Consider the following 17,874-nt stretch of genomic DNA (forward strand, 5'->3'; position numbering starts at 1 on the left):
CCGTAACTAGCGTTTTAAGGACACAAACTTGACAAGTTCACACAAGTAAACTTATGTTCACAGCTTTTATAATGGAAGTGATAACGAGCTAAATTGTTTCACGGACAGTCTATAACTTGGCTATAAGTGGATAAAAAGTCATTCTGTAATCATTAAAAGTGTAATTAGTGGTAAATTGCTGTCATACAAGAGGAATAAAACACTTTGAGACGTCAGCATAGTAACTGGTTTGCTCCAGTTTGCATATTCAAACATGATAGGCTTTTACACTTTGTGATGCGATAACGTTTTTCTTTTCTGTATCGTCTCACTAACTCAGATTTGACATGACATGTTCAGATCAGTGAGCATTTACACGCTTAACAAATGAAAGGAGTTAAGCATGATGTTAATGCTAGCAGTTAGGCTCATGCATTATTCAGATATCCAGGAGTAGGCAGTTTATTTGCTTAGTGCTACTGGTCCCTATTAGGTAACATTCTTAATTAGCACTATTCGCATATTTGCATGTAGCACAATATATATATAGACTTTTCCCCTGAGTCTCATTGTTAATTCTATTGGGGGGGTTAACCTATTGATTCACTACTGTAACGCAGTCACAAAGGAACACATTCTTCCCGTTGTGTAAAAGTCAGTAAGGGTGAGTTTCAGTAAACATGTACAGGCCTCTCAGTGTGTGTGTTTGAATCGAGGGATTATTGATGATGCGTTAAGCCCCGTGACACCACAAGGAACTCTGAGCCTTTTCAAATCCTGGCATTGATGCTACCGCTGGTGACGCAGGAGCTTCTTTGAAATATGAATGAAATATGAATAATCCCCCCCCCCCCCCCCCCAAGTCCTTCTCCGCTCTTGTTATTATTGCAATCCTTATTAACTGCTGAGAGACACTGAGCTCGACAGATGTTTCATAACCCAAACGAGGTCAGATGTTTCATTTAGTGCAAGCCTGAAGTAGTGTTGTTTATTTATTTATTTTGTATCAAGCCATTCTTTTATTATCTGTTAGTATTATGCAGCTGGGGGTCCTGAGGCATCAAGATGGCTTGATGGATTCCAGATGTTTTCGTGCATGCTTTTCGGACACACGGAGTCTTGATATGATTTCTGTCAGACCCGATATGTGAGAGACTATCTTGAAGGTACGCAGAGAAGGGTTATTATTCTGAAATAGATTTAGGAGTCCAAAATCAAATCATTAAATCTCCATAGGCCCATTTCTGTTTTCATCCTTCCTAGAGGTTTAGAGAACAGAAAATTATCCATTTGTATTAACTGTGAGGCTGCACCGAGACGTCGCTGCATACCCGAGGCCAGGTTCAGCGTTATATGACATTAGTAGGTCATTTGTCCGCTGCTTTGGGTAGCATCAGAGATGAGGCGGTTTAAGTGCATTGCCTCGGCTGTGCACAAGTCAGGATCGACCACGTGGCGCTGTCATCATGCGTCAGCACAAGTAACCGGAATCACCCACACATTTAAAACTTTAATCTGTCTGTTTATATAGGACACTCGCCTCCTTTCTTATACTCCTATCATTTTTGATCCGTACTCTGCCTGTGTTGCAGTCTATACTTTGCCCCCCCCCAAACACACATTTATTCAAATGGACTTAAGGGAGCAAAACATTGACAACCCCAATTTTCCTCCCAATTTAGACTTTACACAACAGCTACCAGCCAAGGAGGGTGAACACTAGCGTAGACATTTCAAGCCAACCACTGCATCTTTTCAAATTGATGCTCATGCTACGTCATACACTCAAGGGAAAGCGCTACCTACATTTTCCACATACAAGAGCTCACAGGCAAACAAGATTTGCTAGTGTCGGCCAGTTTTGCTGTCTTGGACTCGATTGAATTTTACGATTTTACAATCTTTTGTGCCACTCCTTTAACAAACCTTCCGGTTCCCCACCCAAAAACAATGTATATTTTGTGAGCTGCCTTATAAATAAATGGGACAAAGGTTGAACAGGCCGTAGAAATGTTAAAGAGAAGCCTGAAATGATGAAACAAGGCAGATCAGTTACTTGGAAATAGTGGAAATCTAAATGATATTTGAAACTATATAGTTTTTACAGGGCTGGAAACATTTTAAATATATATTTAAAACATATAGGAGGGCACAGTGGCTTAGTGAATAATATGTATCCCTTGCACTTGAGGGGTTGGTGGTTCGAATCACACTTCTGCCCTGTGTGCGCGGAGGCTTTGGGGGCTTCCTCTGGGTACTCTGGTTTCCTCCCCCAGTCCAAAGACGTGCTTTGTAGGCTGATTGCCATTGCCAAATTGTCCACAGTGTGTGAATGTGGATGCGATTGTGCCCTACAAAGGACTGGCACCCTGTCCAGGGTGTCCCCCATGCCTGGTGCCCTGAGTTCCCTGGGATAGGCTCCAGGCTCCCTGTGACCCTGTGTAGGATAAGAATATAGATAGATGGATGGATGGATGGATGTACAACATATAAGACATTCAGTATGTTAGGTTTCTTAGATGCTCCTTCCAAAAACTATGGAAAAGCTAACCCAGAAACTATGCAAATGCAAATTTTTGTCTCCCCCATTTCCCCTTTGTGATTAATTTTGTAGGGTTTAGCTACAACAGTTGTCTTTTGGGCTTCCCTTGTTGGAAATATGTCCAAGCTATACAATACTTCATCCTATTATTTTATGCATAGGTTGCTGTGCATCCTCTGTAAGCATCCCCAGCAAATGAGATCTTTTTATCACATCTATTCTAAAAGTTTCTTTCATCTTTCACCATCCAAAGGCAACATAAGCATGAGGACGAACATCAGATCATTCTAGAACAGTGTGTAATAATGTGGTGATTATTTATAATAATAATTTTTAAAAAAGGTATTCCAGTGAAAGAGGATATGGTAATCTGAATAATGAAGGCTGATGTGTTTTCAATGAGCATGAATTAGCAAATGAATGGTGTGACAGATGGCCCATGCATATTTTGATCGTGCAGCAGGATAACTAATCATGCATGTAAATGTTTCTTCTGAAACATGAGCACGGATATACGACATGCAACAGGCATTTGAATTGAACGGTTCAATTGTGGGTTGTTTTTTTTTCGACCTGATTCAGAACACTGAACCTTTTCAATCTGGAAAATGGAGGCATAAAATAATATTATACCACAATGTTCTTGAATTGGATTGGTCAGAAAGTGTTGGTTAATTTTTCCCTCGTTCACAGAGACATGTTTGAATCTGTGTGAACAGATTTTTAAAATAGTGTTATTTAACAAATAAAGTGTAGAATCTGTGTTATGATGAAGTTTTTTGGAAGAAGACATTAAAATGTAATACTTTTAAGGACAGAGTCTCCAGTGTACTGTTTCCTCCTGTGTCCATGTGGGTGAACATGTGTGTGCACGGTGCCCTGCGATGGACTGGTGTTTGCTCCGGACTCACCACGACTCTGATCAAAATAAAATTGGTTACTCAGAGCGAAGTAGAAGTGAGTAGTGAGTAGAAGTCTGAGGTTTGGTGGCTTAGTGGTTAACACGTTCGCCTCACACCTGCAGGATCGGGGGTTCGATTTGACTCCACCGCTGCCTTGTGTGTGTGGAGTTTGCTTGTTCTCCCCGTGCTGCAGGGGTTTCATCCGGGTACTCCGGTTTCCTCCCCCAGTCCAAAGACATGCATGGTAGGCTGATTGGCGTGTCCAAAGTGTACGTAGTGTATGAATGGGTGTGTGAGTGTGCCCTGCGATGGATTGGCACCCTGTCCAGGATGTACCCCGCCTTGTTCCCAATGCTCCCTGGGATAGGCTCCAGGTTCCCCGCGACCCTGAAAAGGATAAGCTGTATAGAAGATGGATGGATGGATGGATGGATGGACGTCTTAGGTTCAGAGAACTACGCACATTCTGATTTCACCATAACAAGATGCTGTCTTAACCTCAAGATAGAAAAGAAAGAAAGACAGGTTGATGTAGGGACGGCTGTTTATTGCTCCTATAACCTAAGCGAGAACAGGAACTAAATTGTTTCCCAACATGAAATGTAACTGTAAATGGATAAAAAAAAAAACTACCATAAAAGTGTTGTTCATGAAAAGAAAAAAAAAATGCAAACAGTTGGCAAATTGCCGTGGTTTAAGAGGAATAAAACACTGAATGACTTGGATTTCTTATTGGAAAATTGTTCTACCCACCAAACTATTCACAGCCCTCACACATCTGAGGTAAACAATATGTTTTGCTTTGCTCAGCGTGATGCTATTGCTGTGCTGTTTCACTAGCTGTTCGATTTAAACCTAGAACGCACATACATGATATTATATGCACAGTTGTTTTAGTTTACTTTACTAATAAGGACAGATTTGAAAACGGTTTCAAGTTTATTTAAAGCTCTGTTGCGAGGGAGCGCACTCGCTCGCCGACCAATCGCTTCATTTTGCGCTTTGCTGCGCCCAAAACCGCACACTACCGTACTATGTAGTATAGACGACCTTCGTGTACATACTACTTTTACGCACTTGTTAGTACGGTAGAAAGCAGGGCCTTTCAATGCCCCTGTGTGGAAACCCCGTAGCACGAGCCAGCGCCGGCCATAACAACCATAATACAAGATGGCGGGTGCCGACGGCGATGATTCTCTTTACCCCATTGCGGTGCTTATTGACGAGTTAAGAAATGAAGATGTCCAGGTAACGCACTTATAAAAGTTAAAACGGACATAAATTCTTTTAAGGTATTGTGAGTAAAAGAACAGCGACGCTTTGCTAGCTAGCTAGGTAGCTAGGTTACCTCAGAGCCGGTTAGCTTAAGGCTAGCTTGCGCGTTAGCTAGCAACCAGTGTCGTTGAAGCGGCCTATAAATACAACCGTCGTTACAACTGCGTAGATAGATAACTCTTTAACTACCAAAACATTTAGCTATTTCAGCAACCACGTCACTAATATGTCTTTAACACTATAAGCGGGGGGCAGGTTGTATTTGTGACAATAACAAATTGCTAGAAAGGTAACTAGCTAACGTTAACAATTAATATAAATGTGACTGATGTAATGTCATATAAACGTGCAGCTGACAGAATAAGTCAGTTATTGGCAGATACTGAAGCATGAATCACTACAAGGCTCGATTTCACAATTTCAGCTTCAGGACAAGTAGAGGCATGCATCAGCATCAATAAACTCCATACAAACATCTACAAGTCCGCATAGTGCACTTATAATGTACAAACGTCCCTGTTTTGTTTTAGAACTCTATATAAGCCTGTCTTAAAATAATGGGAGTGTCTGTTCATAAACACAGGTCCACAAACTCGGTTTGCTGACTCTTGAGATAATTACTCACAGCTCTGTAATCAAAGCCAAGTTTTCCACCATCAACCAAATGCAAAAAATTATTATTCCCCCCCCCCCGGTCCTCCCTGTTTGGGAGTGATAAGTGTTTACTTGTCAAATCCATGGAGTATGCAGTGAATGTTTTATGTTAAACCAGGCAGGTTATCGACGGGTAACATCTCAAGTCCAGAAATTCAGGGTCAACAGCGTGGGCAAAATGTCCTATCGCAATACTTTATTTTCATGATGCACAATATTCTCAGGGTGTCTGGTTGTTGTCGTCGTTTTTTTAAATCATAGTTGCCTGGCCATGTTTGTTCAAAAACCAGAAAAAAACAACTCAGTCCTCTGGAGATTGAGTTGATGATGCCATGGCCAGGAGTCCACGACAGCCAAATTTGCAGTACTTTCTGGGTTGGAGGTTAGCTTTCGGGTGATCGATGGTAGTACCAGGAATCGCAGGTAGATTCCAACTATTGCGATGGCTATTGAAAGTATGTTCTCACACACACAGCGGATTTTATCGCTGCAAGTTACCAGTTGCGTTCGACTTTTGACGACAAACCGTCGAAACGCTCTCCCTCCAGAACATTCGTATGTAAAATTCACCAGTGAGTATATGCGCCATATCCTACGAGATGAAGTAGGAGCAGCGTGTGTGAGCTCTTTGCCGTTGCCATCTATACAAGGCGAAAGCGCAGACGTCAGACTGGTTCCACGAAACGACCCCCCCCCCCCCCCCCCCCCCCCCCAGGAAATACTATTGTCAATTGGGCGATAGTTAGGGAGCAGTATTGGATGAAGACGTTTTATGCCTGTAGAAGGGGTTGCGTACCGTTTCTTCCCCATCAATCACCACCCTGAGTGATCACTATGCCTGTGAGCTCATGGATGCTGAAGGGTTGGGATAGTACTTTCCTCCGAATGTGTTCGAAAGACTCGGTTGGCTGGCTTCATGTGACTTGAAGGAAACACATGTTCGTTTCCTCCCTCCTGAGTTGGTAGGAAAAATCCAAGGTTGAGGGAAAAAAAGTCTATTTATTGACTTTTGACAAAAGAATTGCACATTGGCCGAGACCAATCTGTGTGACGGTAGATTTTCACTAGATGGATTATTTGGTGTGCACTGATGATGGATGTTTGTCTTTTTGTTTTTTTTTGCGAATTCAGAGGTCTGTGGAAACACTGAGGATACAGAGCAAAGTAATATCCAACCTACCGCTGTCATTTAACACTCCTGCTTACCACACGCAGTCACTTTAGGGAAAAAAACACAGCTTGTCATCTTACTGAGAAATCCTGCAGTTCTGGAAATTTCCCCTGATATAATAATGTCTATCCCTTCAGAAGTTACAGTGAGCTGTGGGAAATGATTATGCGTCCCTCTCATCCAACCGTTTTCTTCATCAATGCCAAGAAGTTGAATCTCATCAATCCATAACTGAACGTTTTTCTTTTTTTTTTTTTCTTTCTTTCTTTCTTTTTTTTTCTTTAAACAGTTGCGGCTGAACAGCATTAAGAAGCTCTCCACCATCGCCCTGGCGTTGGGTGTTGAGAGGACACGCACAGAACTGCTCCCTTTCCTTACAGGTAAGATTTTTGAGGATTCATACTTTCTTACGTTGCTTTGAAACGTTTCGCCTGTGTCATTTTCACCTTCGTGCTCAGTTTTGTTTGAAGATTTCAAATATAAGCCACAAACAAAGATTCTTATGACATTTGTTTTGTATATTCTAGATACTATCTACGATGAGGACGAAGTGCTCCTTGCGCTCGCCGAGCAGTTGGGCAACTTCACCATGCTGGTCGGAGGCCCTGAATATGTGCACTGTCTCCTTGTAGGTGCCAAAACAAATCTATATCTCTCTGTGATGAAAGCTCTTTCGACCATTGTATAACTCGCCATAGCCTTTATCGTTTTCCTTTCGTGTCCTCAGCCACCGTTGGAAAGTCTGGCCACGGTAGAGGAGACTGTGGTGCGGGACAAAGCTGTGGAATCACTGCGGAAGATCTCCCATGAGCACTCCCCTGTGGACCTGGAGGTGCACTTCGAGCCCCTGGTAAAACGCCTGGCCAGTGGCGACTGGTTCACTTCACGCACTTCAGCTTGCGGTCTCTTCAGCGTCTGCTACCCGCGAGTCTCCAGCACCGTCAAAGCCGAGATTCGCCAGTCAGTCACTCTTCAGTTTCTAGCCTCCTCATTATTAGTATTATTATTAATTATTATTAATCATTAGTATTATTATACATGTAGAGGTTTTAATGAATGGTTATAAGTACATTTACAGAACACACCTACTGATCATTGCCTAGCCCTTTATTAAGGTTTTGTAAAATTGATAATTGAAAAGACATCATTTAGGACATTTTTTAAAGAAATAAAGACATCATTGTTTTAATTTATCTCTTTCTTAGGCACTTTCGTAACCTTTGCTCTGACGATACTCCGATGGTCCGCCGTGCCGCTGCGTCTAAGCTGGGCGAGTTTGCCAAAGTGTTGGAGCTGGATTACGTCAAGAGCGATATCATTTCTCTGTTCACTGCACTGGCTTCTGACGAGCAGGTGAGTTTGTCCGAAACATAACAAAACCTTGATTTTGTGCTTCTTCGTACTCATGAAGTTCTCACTTAACCCTAAGTCTAGGCAGACTTAGCTGAAACTTTTGATGTCAAAAGCATGCTCAATGGTCGATCCGGCGATGTTTAAAGTACGTGCTTGTTTTCCTGATGAACGCGTCCCGCAGGACTCGGTGCGTCTCTTGGCTGTGGAGGCCTGTGTGAGCATCGCCACGCTGCTGCCCCAGGAGGACCTGGAGTCTCTAGTCATGCCCACTCTGCGCCAGGCCGCCGAAGACAAGTCCTGGAGGGTGCGCTACATGGTGGCAGACAAGTTCTCTGAGGTGAGCAGGAAAGTAATCCGGCGCCGTCTTTAGATTCCTGATTAAGTACGAAGCGGCTGATGGATAAAACCTGGTACAAGAGAGCTTCGTTTATTTATTTGTTTGTTTGCTTATTTATTCCCGAAATCTAATATGCCGAATGGACTTCAGTCTAACACGCCTAACCGACACCTCTATGATTTCCACTTGTTATTGTTACCATTTATGTAAATGAACTTGAGAACTTTTGATTAACCGCCGAATATTCTTTACAAATATATGCATACCTATAGTGATGATTAAAAAGTTAGATGAAGAGTTAGCCATATGTTCAGTTTCTATATAATTGAAATCTTACTCATTCAGACTGATGCATCGGCCGTGCATCGTTTATTTAAATAGCTTTTTTTCCTTTGAACTTGTAGTTACAAAAGGCAGTCGGTCCAGAAATCACAAAGAACGACCTCGTGCCAGCCTTCCAGAACCTCCTCAAAGACTGTGAGGCTGAAGTGCGCGCTGCTGCCGCCAATAAGGTTAAAGGTATGGCCGCCCTTGCAACTATTACGTTCCCTCACCAGAATCTGTTGCTGCTAGTCACCAGAAAGAACTGTTACACAGTCGTTCATTCATTAGTTTCATCCGTTTCATATTATTTCGCCGCATTTTATTCTTTGGCCTTCAGAATTCTGCGAGAATTTACCGGAAGACAGCCGAGAGACGATCATCATGAATCATATTCTTCCCTGCGTCAAGGTACGTTACTCATCCGGTCACCAGGGTCTGGGTCGTTAGACTAAAGTCTCCGTAGGCGATGCTCTACCAGATTAAACGTTTTGTGAACGTGCACCTCTTATCTGCTGATGGTCAGCCAGTGTTATTTTACCAAGCTGTCACTTTTAGACTCTCCTTACACTGACTAGCAGCTAACATCTGACTCAGCAGCTGTCTCCGGTTAAAGCGTCTAATACGTAAAGGAGATCAAATTAGCCTGGTCACTGATGTCTCTTAACCTTGACCTTTGGATTAACAGAATGAGGATGGTATGTTTTCAAATTCTGCAGCAGTAGGTGTTGCCTTAACCCTAACCCTACTGTTGACTAAATGCATTTACTTTTACTTTTATATCACTTTTATCAATAGACATTGTCACAAAGAAGCTTTTCTCAAATTCGGATGTAGATTTAGAGGATTTTAGGAGTTTTGATGGGTACCAAACTCGAAAGGGAACTCATTCTTCTAGGTGACACGGAATAATGGGATTATGAATCATTACTCTTTTTATACTATCAAGTCAAGTGGTGCCAAGTATGTTGAAATGAAGTTCAGTACAAGTATCCAATCTTTATGATTAAAGCAGCAGTTCCTAGGAACAGGTCTACAGTATCGATGTTAGATTATCCACTGAATCAAGGAGAAGTCTTGGGCGTTAACAGTTTTTTGGGAAGTGCAATCGTCTTGGAGGATGAGTAGCATGACAGTAGGGGAAGTCGCTCTGCAAATGAAGTATTTATGAAACGCCTACCCACTTCTACACTGAAGCGATTGGCTGGTATGGATGTGTGAATAAATATAGCGATGCTATACAGTAGCGTATTCTACATGTTTAGGAATGTAATAAACAAAACGATTTAGTGTCAATTCCTGCATCGTTAAAATACTTTCAGTTTAACAAGTGTTTTTTTTTTTTTTTTTTTTTTTTTTTTTTGTTTTTTTTACTTTTGAGTGAGGCTAGAATCAGTGCTTATGAACCTAACAGTTAATAACGCTCATGAAAATAAAACATTTGGGAAGCTTCATCCAAAGCCTCCACTTTAAATGGTATCCGAGTATAATTCGAATGCACTGAATCGTGCTTTCTAACAAACAAAAATGACAGCATGTTCACCTCATTTTACTTGAATGCCAAATGTCCACTTTCACATGATGAACACCTTTAAGGACCTCCTAGAGTTTCGAAAGATTATAAAGTTCATTTTGGAATCCTCTTAGAAGCATTTCTGGTGAAGCGTAAACCAGGGTTAACTCATTGTAACCAAATGATAATGGCGTTTTTGTCGAAGTTATTTAAGAGGATTAGGGGACGCACTGGCTGGTTGGATGATTCAGCATTAAAATGAGTGTTAAATGTGATGCTGAAAAAAAATAGACTAATGGTGTTATTTAAGAAGGGAAATAACAGACATCACACTCATCTCTGAAGTTGGAAACAAAGTTGAACCAAGTGTGTCATTGCTAAACGGCTTTGCAGCTCACCTGCCGCCCGTCTGTCTTCCTGCGTGCTCTATAATTTCAATTAAACCCTGTACATATCTAATTGCAGGGGTTTTATTTAATTGAGTCCGAATAACCGATGTGGTTTGAGATATGGGGGATGCGAATGTTTGATTTTACAGCTGTCAAATATCATTAACACTTAGCGCGTGTCTGTAGGAACTGGTTTCGGACACAAATCAGCACGTCAAATCGGCTCTGGCCTCCGTGATCATGGGTTTGTCGACCATTCTGGGCAAGGACAACACCATCGAGCACCTGCTTCCTCTCTTCCTGGCTCAGCTCAAAGATGAGGTAAGGACTTCAGTTCAGAGAGCTACAGCTTGTGTGTGTGTGTGTGTGGAGATCTGCGTCATCTTTTAACCAGATGAGCGTCCTGTATAACTTTCCCACTTTGATCTCACGGGCCTGCAGGGGAGCCTTGAAGTGAGGGATGAATTGGATGAGTGCTGCACAGTTTTCTCTTGTTTCATCTTTTATCACTCACCGTGGTGTTTACGTTGTACCCGTCCTTCTCAGCCGGGCCTTTGAACATAACATACCCCCCACCCCCCCCAACCTTTTCACTCCTATTTTTTTTTAAACAGCTAGATGACATGCATCTCCTTCCTTCTCTTCCAGTGTCCAGAGGTTCGCCTGAACATAATCTCTAATCTGGACTGTGTGAATGAGGTCATCGGGATCCGCCAGCTCTCCCAGTCTCTCCTCCCTGCCATTGTAGAGCTTGCAGAAGATGCCAAGTGGAGGGTGCGGCTGGCCATCATTGAATACATGCCGCTTTTGGCCGGCCAGCTGGTGAGTCACGGTTTCTCCGGCGACTGCTAGCATTGATTTCCCTAAAAGTGTCTACTGCACTTTTAGCCTTATTTTATGTAGACGTTTACCATTAATGGTTCGCTTTAATGGTAATTTATGCTAATTGACTGGAAACAATCAAGCGCATTCGCAAGAGATGGTCTTGTGCATATATACACTCTGCCTGACCCGGTTAAGACCAGTCTCCGAACCGGCTCGATTGTAGTGAGGCGATTGAACTTTCGGACCTCTCTAAAAAATCTTTTTTAAGGAACTCATCGCAATGTCAATCGATTATGCCAGTGATGCTGATGAGTTGTGCTTTCAGGGTGTGGAGTTCTTTGACGAGAAACTGAATTCCCTGTGCATGGCGTGGCTCGTCGACCATGGTATGTAAACCCTCAGTGACCTCTGAATACACATCCATAAACCTGATGAGGTTGACTTAACGAGCTCAGGCTGCTGCTTTATGGCTTTCTAAATATCCACAGGCCTCATGAGCTCCATGTTCCGGTCATATTAGTATTCAAGCACAGCGGGCAACTTTAAAGCCTTTCTTTTCAAACTGATCCTGGGTGATGCGTTTTTATATATACATATATATGTCTGATGAGGAAACTGTTGTTCTGCTGGTTGAATACAGGTATAGCAAACAGAGAGGTAGGGGAGGAGATGAGAGGGCAAGTGATTATAAACATTATGAAGTGATGTTAGTGATGAGAAACGTCACACATTTGGAAGTGTTTTGTTTGCCTTTGGATATGTAAATATTCTGAAGATGTGAGTAGTATTTGCGTGAGTGAAATTTCAGGCACCAACGTGAGGTATATGTCACTGCTTTGAGACTTTATCTTGATAACTGATCGTGTGTGTTTGTGTGTGTGAGACAGTATATGCCATCCGAGAGGCAGCCACCTGCAACCTGACGAAGCTGGTGGAGAAGTTTGGTGCCGAGTGGGCTCAGAACACTATTGTTCCTAAAGTGCTGGGAATGGCCAACGACCCCAACTACCTGCATCGTATGACCACGCTCTTCTGCATCAACGTACGTGTTTGCTAAAACGATCACTCGCTGTGACTCACCTTTGGTTGCTATAGCAACTGCCCCAAGGCTTTAGCGCTTTTTGCGAAGCAGGGATTTTTATCCGCGCTAGCAGTCCGTGTCGTCTGTTTTAAAGTGAGCTGGTCCTCGTTCTCCTCTAGACCGTTTGGTGACTCATTGGTTTCTGCCGTTGCCACAGCCGAGCGCCCAGTGACTAACCCCTTACAGGATACGACACGTACAGCCGGTTTATGTAAGCACTAATGCGTGCGTGTGTTTTATTCAGGCTCTGTCGGAGGCGTGCGGTCAGGAGATCACCACCAAGCACATGCTCCCCGTCGTCCTGAAAATGTCCAACGATCAGGTGGCTAACGTGCGCTTCAACGTGGCCAAGTCTCTGCAGAAGATCGGTCCTGTTCTGGACAGCAAGTACGTCTTCCTGCACACGAAAGCTTTTCTTGTGTATTTTTTAATTTTTCTCTTTTTTTTTGGAAACTTGCTTAACTCTTTGGTTGTTTCTTTTTGGCAGCTCTCTGCAGACAGAGGTGAAGCCTGTGCTGGAGAAATTGGCCGCAGACCAAGACATCGACGTCAAATATTTTGCCCAAGAGGCCATAAGTGGTAGGCTTGAAATATGGATTTAAAGGAATAGTTTGGTGAAATACACACTATCGATCAAAAGTTTGGAGACGCTTGACTGAAATGTTTCTAATGATCTTAAGTCTTTTGACCTGGGTCATTTAATCATAGAGGGTCTATGATTAAATGTTTGAATTCGGTGTCGTAAAAATATAATCGTGCCGACATTCTCATTTCTTTCATTAGAAAATTAACATTTCATTTATAAAAAATATTTTTTTCGGAGTGAAATATTCAGAAAAGTAACCAATATAAGAGTCCAGCGTAGGCAGGAACTCCTTTAATACTGTTTAAAAAGCATCTCAGGGGAATTCCTCAAGAAATTGGTCGAGAAAATGCCAAGAATACATTTCTGGAAATTCGAGATGAAAATGGGGTGTCCTTTGAAGATGCTAAAATATTAAATTATTTAGATTTTTTTTTGGATTTCTTTTATCACAACATAATTCCCATAGTTTTATTTGTGTTATTCCAGAGTTAAATAAAATAAAGAATGAGTGTGTCTAAACTTTTGATTGGTAGTATATAAATAAATAAATAATTATTATAATGATTTTTTTTTTTACTTGCCCCAAGTGTACGATCAGCCATGACATGTTTGCTGCTCAAAGTTTGCTCCTTCAGTTACAAAAAGGTTCATTTGGTTCAGAGATTCTGAATATTTTTTATTAATAAGTAAATGCCTTTGCTACTTTTTCTGTCAGAGACTTGCTGACTAGTTTAAGACGCATTGTAACTTGCTTTAACTTTAAAAATATACCCACCTTATGATGGCGGCCATCTTGGACCAACTAGTCACTTTCTTTGGTACGCACTTAATGGCTGTGATTACACTACTGATATTTTACAACACGTCCTCTGAGATATATATATATATATATATATATATATATATATATATATATATATACACACACACATAAATATTTTGGGTGAAACAGAGCTACATTGGCTTTAGCTCCAGCATTTAAAAAAAAAAAGTTTGACATGCTTGTCTTGGCTGATCCATTGCATTTTAGTGGTAAGTGGATCATTTTTTTTTTTTTTTTTATTCCTGTAACGTGTGATCATTATATAATTATAAATTTTCTTTATGTAGTTCTTGCCCTGGCCTAATGGAGCCCATGCTGAACTCCCCATCTCAAGCTGACCTGCACCACCACCATCATCATCATCATCATCGTCCAGGATCATTCATTGGACTGTTAAAAGAAAGGAGGCGTGTTCTGTTTGTCTCTCTGGAATAGAAGTGCAGGAGAACAAGCTCTGCTTTTCTCTGTATTTTGGTTCAAGTGTCTCTGTCTCCCCTCCCCTTTCGCTCTCAGCCTCCAATGATCCTGACTGTCTGACTCTCTCACCCTTCATTCTGACTACAGTTTGGAGGTGGGGTGTACAAATCTCTCTCTCTCTCTCACACACACACACACACACACACACACACACAGCCATCACAGCATCTTTACACAGTACCGTTACAGTTAATTGGCTTGCCTTTCTTTATGTGCTAATCTCCTCTCACTGGCAGCACTTTTAGATGTTCTCCTACTAAATGAACTGTTGTGACACATACTCATCAGACTGTGTGTACCTGATTGTATTTTAGGAGGAATATATGATGCTGACAATGACCTAGAAGTCGCAGTGATAATGCTATATCTGTAAAAGCATACGGGCAGTAGTGATTCTGAGCTTGCATGGCTTGCTTCGAGTCTAACCCTGTGCATGTCGGTGCACGTCAGACTGATAGAACTGCTGTTAGCATTTAGCATCAGTGTCTCACTTAGCCGCTAAGAATTCTCAAGCCCTGGTTCCTCAAAGCGTTGGCTGAAGCGTTTCCAATCTACGCCATGTGCTATTGTATTCCAACTCTCTGTCAGAACTTTTAAAAAAGGGTTATTGCTTATCCTTTAAAAAGGGACCATTATAAATATTTTCCTCTTGTTGCAGTAATCCAGAGGACAATAGTTCCCAATGTATGAATCAGAACATTCTCTGGTATTCTGCGCCATCAACCATACTAAACCTCTTCTCTCACACACTCACACAAAAATCCCCCCTTGTGTGTTTATATTAAACCGATTTGCGTAATACTTTGATCCTTTATTCCTAAGCTTCTGCATGATCCTCCTTGCTCAAAGGTGAAGTCCGCTGCAGTAGGGAGAGCTTCATTAGCAGCAGGATAAATGTTATGGGTCAAGTCCACTTTCAGTGTGGTCGCTTTGCCAATGAAACGTTCCTCCTCAGCTTCAGAAAACGGTCCCCCTTCGTTGTCGTGATTATCGTCAGAACGTGCTTTTGGTTTTATATGAACGCGAACTCGGGCTGTCCTTTAACAGCACAGAGAATCAATAAAGAATCATTAAAAAACAGTTTTACGTTCAGCATGTGAGCTTTCTTCAGTGTTTTATCACATTTTATCCTGAGAATTTGGAAAATATCATCTTCCACATATGATAATGGATTATATTAGGTTGTCTACTTGTTTTGTTTTTGTTTTTTTTCTTCATTCAGTCACATGATTTTTTTTCTTTCTCTTTTCCCCCAATCAAGTCGTATGTATGATGGGAATGTTCTTTTTAGTTACAATGTAACAGCACATAGTTTTGATGTAAATACACAGATTAGTTAATTGGGACTACAGAATCAGTCTTGCCTGTTTTGAGTTTTTGCCGGCCCCCCCCCCCCCCCCCCCCCCCGCCCCCCCCTGGCCAGGCTTTATAGTGGATTTACATTCCTCAGACTAAATGCGTCTGCTGTTTAATTCCTGTTGAGGTTTTATGTTTTTTTTTTTTATAAAAAAAAAAAAAGGTCATACACTACCTGTCAAAAATTTAGACACACTCATTCTTAATTTTATTTTGAGTATAATTGAGTATTTTAGCATCTTCAAAGTAGATACCCTTTTTGCCTCGATTTTCCAGAAATGTGTTCTTGGCGTTTTCTCACCTGATTTCTTGAGGAATTTCCCCTGAGATGCTTTTTAAACAGTATTAAAGGAGTTCCCACCGACATTGGACACTTATCTGGTACTTTTTGGAATATTTCGCTCAGAGTCATCTGTTTTTAAAGAAATTTTTTTTAAATGTTTAAATTAAATGTTAGTTTTCTAATGAAAGAAATTAATACGTCGGCACGAGTATATTTTTGTCTACAACACAGATTTCAACCATTTCATCACACACCTTCAGATCAAAAGATTTTTTAAATCATGAGAAACATTTCAGTCGAGCGTCCACAAACTTTTGACCGGTAGTGTACATTGTTTTATTTTCAGAGATCAGTTGTTGCTTTTTTCAGCAGCAAGGTGCAACAAGCTCAATGAAAGCTTATGAGTGTTTGTTCTGCCGAGGCCATCATATGTTCAGACACGCGTGAGGATGAACCGCCAGCTGCTAGTGCATCACGACTCTCTTTTTGGAGTGTCACTCTGCGTGTCTATTTAAGGAAATTCGTTGTATCTGGCGGCTTGTTTGGCCACGCGATGCGTGCACATTTAATGATGCATTCAAAAAGCTTTTCTTGGGGAAATTGGAGGTACTGATGGTGAATAAAATTCAGGTAACCTTTTACTGCACAAAGCTAACCACAAAGTAACCTTCTAGCCAGAACAAAAAAGACAAAAATATTTTAGATTTTTACGAGGCATCATGCCAACTAGTTGTTAAGCATGTGTGCACCGTGTACCAAGTACCTTTAGGTAGATGGGGGCTAATCTGTTTTTGTTCTGTTTTTAGGTGAGCATCAGTGTTTAAAAAAAATCTTGACGCTAGTGGAGGGAACGCAGCAATTGTGTGATGTGGGAGAACTTGAAAACAGTTGAAAGGTCATGCAGTTGCATTCTGGATCAGTTGGAAGGCACATGGAAAGAATGAGTTGCAGTAGCCCAGTGTTGACATGGCAAGGGACCGAACAAGCACCTGAGTGGCCTCCGTAAAAAGAGAAACAACCAGATCCTCATAATGATGTAATGGGGAAATTAACATGAGCAAGTCAGATTAGCAATATGATGAGAAAATAGTTGGTTGTCCAGAACTACACCAAAGTTGCACGCATGGCCAGATGGTGTGATCCAAGAGTTCTCCAGGGAGATCACAAGACCTTAAAATGGGGATGCATCTCCAGGTATATACAGCAGCTCAGTCTTCTGGGGCTGCCATCTGTGACTAGATGCCTGCCAAACATGCTGAAATACAAGCTGAAACATCAGTGTCTGAGGAAGGAAATGTGTGGTGTTGAGTGTCATTGGCATAGCAATGCTAACCATGTGAGACTATTACCTCACTGAGGTAGAAGGAATAGAGGAACAACAGAAAAGGACCAAGCACCAAGCCTTGTGAGACACCAATGGAGAATCTGTAGGAAGTAAATGCGAGTCCCCTCCAAGTAGGATGCAAAGCTGGGTCTCTAATTCTAAATCTTGTGAGCAAGTACAGGAGAGTCTTGTGATTGACCAAGCAGAAGGAAGCTGAGAGGTCACGAAGGATTAGAACTGATGATCGTTTGGCTGACCTAGCAATGTGAAGCTTCTCAATAAGAGCCACGAAGGCTGTTTCCATGGGGTGCACCACCTTGAAGCCAGACTGATTATGATTCTCGAGGTTGTTCTGGATGAGAAAGTGAGACATCTGATTGCATCCAGCACATTCAAAAACTTTAGAAAGAAAGGACAGAAGTTCAGAATTACCGTTTACTCTGGATGTCTCATCAGTTATTGTCTTAACATTTACAGTCATTTGAGTTTGCCTCTTTGAAATGACCCCCTCTGATTTGAGATTTTAATTTTTTTTTTTTTTTTTTTTTTTTTAAACAGTTTGACAAGTATTTAAATTAATAACAATGAAAGAAATACAACTCCCCTACAGTGCAATTAGGACCCACGGGTTGTTTAAAGGAGCAAGTTGCCCTCTGTCATGATATTGTACAAGAGTTTGCTGC

At 41.6% G+C, this 17,874-nt stretch overlaps 1 protein-coding gene across 1 annotated transcript; it reads left to right on the forward strand.

Annotated features, from left to right (window-relative positions):
* The first annotated feature begins 4,514 nt into the window (after window positions 1–4,514).
* Window positions 4,515–15,308, forward strand: ppp2r1ba (protein phosphatase 2, regulatory subunit A, beta a). The gene is made up of 15 exons (XM_017460130.2): window positions 4,515–4,671; window positions 6,813–6,903; window positions 7,051–7,151; window positions 7,251–7,483; window positions 7,729–7,876; window positions 8,058–8,213; window positions 8,618–8,732; window positions 8,875–8,945; window positions 10,623–10,757; window positions 11,085–11,258; window positions 11,587–11,647; window positions 12,149–12,303; window positions 12,587–12,729; window positions 12,830–12,921; window positions 14,039–15,308. Exons 1-15 carry the CDS (start codon window positions 4,594–4,596, stop codon window positions 14,053–14,055), a joined length of 1,770 nt encoding a protein of 589 aa, XP_017315619.1. The 5' UTR covers window positions 4,515–4,593; the 3' UTR covers window positions 14,056–15,308.
* Window positions 15,309–17,874: the final 2,566 nt, after the last annotated feature.

Source organism: Ictalurus punctatus, chromosome 28 (assembly GCF_001660625.3).
Source record: "Ictalurus punctatus breed USDA103 chromosome 28, Coco_2.0, whole genome shotgun sequence".
Classification (NCBI taxonomy): domain Eukaryota; kingdom Metazoa; phylum Chordata; class Actinopteri; order Siluriformes; family Ictaluridae; genus Ictalurus; species Ictalurus punctatus.